We start from the raw sequence: 5,095 nt of genomic DNA on the forward strand, positions 1-5,095 counted from the left end.
GTGTTCTGTGCAGAGAGGCAAACGTGTTTTAACCCCATTCACCACCACATTCTCAGATTCCCCACCCTCCTGAACTGACCAAGATACGTGGCTTGAATAGGTCAAAAAGGGGGGAAAAATAAGGCAAAGCTCATCTGGTAAAAGCTGGAAATTATGTTTTAACCAAATGGTTATATTAAATATGCATGAAGTCCCCTAGAGACCATACTACTTCCCGAGACCACAGCACAGAGGGCTTGACCAACAGGAAACTGGGGGACCCGGATCAACCGCTCAATGCAGAGTTCAGATTTGCTAGTTAGATAATAAATATAACTCAAGTCAGAGAAGAGCCAACAAACATCTGTTAAGTAGCATGTGCTAGTTTTAAAATCTGGACTTTGCTAAAGCCTTCTTTAAACCTCAATAAAACTCTAATCTACAGCTATACAGACTTTGTCTTACAGGGTAAATATTTTAGGCCTTGGAACCACGTATGGTCTCCATTGCACATTATTGGTGTTTTTGCTTGGACTGTTTGTTTTGTTTACAACCCTTTAAATGCATAGAAAAACCATTCTGAGCTCACAGGCCAATTAAAAACAGGCTGAGGGCCTCAAATTGCAAGTTTAGACATTCCCAGCTATATTTAAGGTTTTTCAGCGATGAACATCTCAGTCTTTTCCAAAAAGGCTCACTGGGTAATTAAACTCAGTTCTGACTTGACATGGAATGGTTTCCAGACCCTCTACTATCTTGAATGCCCCCTTCTTGGCATCCTGCTGCCAATGGAGTCCCTAAAACGTGTCCTCCAGGACCACATAGCACTAGAAACTTGATGTGACCGCTGTGGACTCATTTGAACCATTGCATAACCTAATTTGGAGGGAGTATTGAGAATACTGTCACCTTTTTGTATAAATTCAGCGTTTTTGTTTTGGTTGTGCTATCATCTGGGATTTGCAGTAATTTCTATAAAGAACTGCAAACATCTCTTTGTAATAAAAATTCAGCTTTCCAGAATCAAATACAGTCTAAGGTTCCAGGTGGGGCTCAAAAAACATTGCCTGAATGAACACCAGTGAAATCTTTGGATTTCTGGGAAGTAAGGATAAAATCCTTCTGAGGGAAACGTGTCCTTCTGTGTATGAAATGAGTGTAAAACCTTTCAGGGTGAGGCCGACAGGGAACACGACGTTTAATGTATGAAAGTGTGAATCACAGAGGAGAGGTGCCTGCGTCTCTGTGTTGGACCTGATCCCCCATCTCTTCCGCGGGAGGCCCCAGAACAAAGATGGGTTTATTAGGAAAATTCACTTATATTTAAAGATCTTATCCTTGCTTGTTATCGGGAAGCATGTCTGAATGTCGGTGTGGAAAGTAGGTGTTTTTTAGACACCCTTTAAAACAATTCCCCTTTTATGTACAAGAGCCCCAGAAACCCAGAAGATTCCTATCCTAGTATTTCCCAGACTGTCAGAACACCTGCACTTTCTTCACCGTCGGTTACCGTAGAAGAGGGAACTGTGGCCACTGGGGAAGATGTCAGCTCCTGCTGCCCCATCACAAAAAATCCCGCAGTGACCTGTTTCCTGTTTTATCTTCAAACCTACCGGACACATCAGGCTTCACCTCAACACGCTGCTGGCACCGAAGATAACTGATTCCAGTAGGCGGAACGCTTTCTGCCATTACATCATTTACGCAGTGGTACAGCCCCCGGGCCCCAGAAGTGTGTCTGCCTCTGGCTCGTTCCCACTACTGGTTCTTTTACCCTGAAACTTAGAAGACAAACCCTTCGTTCCCCAGAGCTGCCCGAGGACGCAGAGGTGCCACTCACGTGGAAAGGACACCACGTTTTAAGAAGAATTAAAGTGTCATTAAATAAACCCTCTCATGCTGCAGCTGAGAGGGGTAAGATGCTTCTGTTTCAAGGAGTAGATACTGAGCTAGGCAGGAAAGGCGAAAGAAGTTTTTTTTAAACTGGATTTCAAAATCATCTGGGACCTAAAATCTTAATCTGGAAACTGACTGGATATGTCCGCACAGAGACCACCAGTCCATTTCTCACACGGAGATGGAGGGTGGAAATCACTCAGTTTGCCACTGGCTCACAGCTAGCATCGCTGCATCCCAATCATTTCCACAGCTCAGCAGCGTTCACAGAAAGAACACATACCTTGTCATTCTTGCCGTGTTATACAGAGTACCTATTCTTTGGGCCCTTCTAAAACGATGTTAATAAACAGCACCTCTGCTCCAAAAAGTCCCACACACATTTATCTAGTGAACAAGTACAAAGTTAGCAATTTTAATCAATGTCTTTGCAGACAAGTGTGGATATGTATATGCATATATACATACATACATATATATATATATATATATATATATATATCAAAATTGAGAATTTACAAGTAAGATTTGATACAATTGGTCTAGTGGTGGGTAAGTCCATAGAATAAATCTTAAGTAGGCTATATTTCCTTTGGTGGCACTTTTAGTAATTCAGTTCTACTGCATAGAAAGGGATCCAAAGCTTAAATTTAGCTACTTTTGGAGGGGTCCAGTGAGAAAAAAGAACATGGGTGGTGTTCCACAAAGCAAGCAGAGCGTGTTTACGCGGATCCCTGGAGGTACCAAAGTGTCTGAACTTTGTGCCTAAAAAGTATGAAAATCACACCAGGCGTCCTGGTAGCTGCGCATGTCTGCCATCTCTGGGATGAGCTATTATAAGCAAAACATGTGGAGAAGCAAAGTTAACAGCAACATTGAATCCTGTGTGTGGTCCAGGCCAAGAAGTAGGACTGAGCTCCGGATCAAAGATGCCTGAAGTGTCCGGTGTCCACCGTGTGGCCTTGCTGACGCTGGGGACAGTGAGGCTTGGGACACCATCCCTTCTCCTGCTCGCAGGCCCTAGTGCAGGTTAGTCGAGCGGGCTGGGCAGGGCGAGCTTCCAGCACTACCGTCCTGTGGTTACCACTTCCCTGGGATGGAAACCCCACACTCGTACCAGCCCACGTAGTAGTAGGGGGTTCCAAAACCTATGTTGCCAAAGCTGACTGGCTCCTGGCGGTACTGGCGATAGTAGCCTGGAAGGTAAAAGCAAAGAGAGGGAAAGAATAATCAGTAATGTTGTGATTTATAATAGAAAACGTATATTTGGTCTTCATCTCCATTGCTGACACAGAGCTCCTGAAGCCCTTGGAATTTTCTGAGTGACAGGAGCTATAAAGGTGTGTGGAATATTATTATATTCATAGTAAACCCTGTTCAACCACACCGGAGTTTATGCTAATGACGTGACTTTCGGAAAGCACCTAAGGATGAGGGCTGGCCGCCAGGGGAACCAACCGTGTGATTGTAGCGGGGGAACCTTCAGCCCTACCCACAGCTTCCAGGGAGGAGACAGGGGCTGGAGATTGAGTCCAATCACTAACGGCCAATGATTTCATCAATTGTGCCTATGTAATGAAGCCTCCAGAAAAGCCCCAAAGGACAGGTTTGGAGAGCTGGCAGGTTGGCGAGCACATGGGGATTCAGGGAGAGTGGTGCTTCGAAGGGGCATGGATGCCCCCTGCCCTTCCCCATGCCTTGCCCTATGCAGCTCCTCCACCTGGCTCTTCCCAAGGTACCTCCTTTTATAATAAACCGCAATCTAGGAAGTGAAATGTCTCTCTGAGTTTTGTGAGCCCCTCTGGCAAGCTAATCAAATCCAAAGAGGGGGTCATGGGAACCTCTGATTTACAGCCTGTCCTTATCAGAAGGACAGGTGACAATGTGGACTTGTGATTGGCATCTAAAGTGCATGAAGAGGGGCAGTCTTGTAGGACTGAGGTCTGAAACTATGGCATCTGGTGCTATCTCTGGGTAAATGGTTTCAGAATAGATTTGAACTGTAGAGCACCCACTGGTGTTGGAGAATTGCTTGGCGGTGCAGGAAGAGAACCCACCCTTGGAACTGGTGTCTGTATCGTAGCATCGAAAGCACCTGAACCAACAGGAAGAAGCCTCATCCTAACAACCTCCTTTCCAACAGAAGATTTCTGATAAGTTGTTCTTGTGACAAAAGTTACTTCCAAATAAATATGACCATTTTTGTGTGGAGTCACAACACCCACCCTCTCAGGTTTATCCCAAGGATGATTTGTGGGGATAATCCAGTCTCCACATGTGTGACACAGGTAGGAAAGAGGGCTCATTAGTCCTCTCTCTCTCTCTCTCTCTCTCTCTCTCCACAGAGGAAGATCATTTTAGTCAATCACAATGCAGCAGTCCCAGTAGGGCAGGCCCTGAGCTGGGCAAGCAACCTTAACCAAGATTCCCACAGAATCTGCGGCCCCTGACTTGCCTAGAACCGCAGGCCTCCAAGATTTACCTCTTGGAATCTGCAGTAGACTTTCAGATCTTTCAAGTAAACCTCTCAGAGGAAAGAATCCTGTAGCAGTTCTGACCACTTCTCCTTTCAAGAAGTGATGCTCCAACCTCCTTAAAAAACGTTGGCAACTCAACAACTGCTCTCCCCGCTTTGGCCCTGTGTCCTCTTGTAAGATGAAAGGTTACCTGCCATTCCGCCAGTGAGTTTCTGATGAACCAGCACCTCTGTTCAGAGCCAAAACCATGACAACAGTCACGGAAACACAGTGAAATACAAATGATGCATTTAATACTAACCCTGGGGCACTGCAAGACCCTGAAACAATTAAGAGATGTGGTGTATTATGTATGTTTATTGTGATTGTTAATTTTCTGTGTCAACTTGGCTAGGACATGGCATCTAGCTATTTGGTCAAATATTATTCTATGTGTTTCTGTGAAATTATTTTCTAGATGAGATTAACATTTCAATCAGCAGACTTTAAGTAAAGCAGATTACTCTCCACAATGTGGGTGGGCCTCACCCAATTAGTTGAAGGCCCTAGTAGGAAAGGACTGACTTTCCCTGAAGAGAGGGGTCTTCTGCCAGAAGCCTGCCTTTGGACTAACTGCAGCATTGGCTCTTCCCCGGGTCTCTAGCAGGCTTGCTGGCCCACCCTGTAGATTTTGGACTTGCCAGCCCCCACAATCATAGAGCCAGTTCCTTAAAATAAATCTTGTTCTCTTCTCTCTCTTTCCC

General features: G+C 45.1%; 1 protein-coding gene across 1 annotated transcript in view; it reads right to left on the reverse strand.

Annotated features, from left to right (window-relative positions):
• Window positions 1-2,955: 2,955 nt before the first annotated feature.
• FNDC1 (fibronectin type III domain containing 1) overlaps window positions 2,956-5,095 on the reverse strand; it is a 72,053-nt gene continuing 69,913 nt past the window's right edge. The window contains exon 22 of the mRNA XM_007461766.1: window positions 2,956-3,071. Coding sequence (XP_007461828.1) covers window positions 2,956-3,071 — 116 coding nt within the window. The remainder of the gene's footprint in view (window positions 3,072-5,095) is intronic.

This window comes from Lipotes vexillifer, unplaced genomic scaffold (assembly GCF_000442215.2).
Source record: "Lipotes vexillifer unplaced genomic scaffold, Lipotes_vexillifer_v1.1 scaffold1594, whole genome shotgun sequence".
Classification (NCBI taxonomy): domain Eukaryota; kingdom Metazoa; phylum Chordata; class Mammalia; order Artiodactyla; family Lipotidae; genus Lipotes; species Lipotes vexillifer.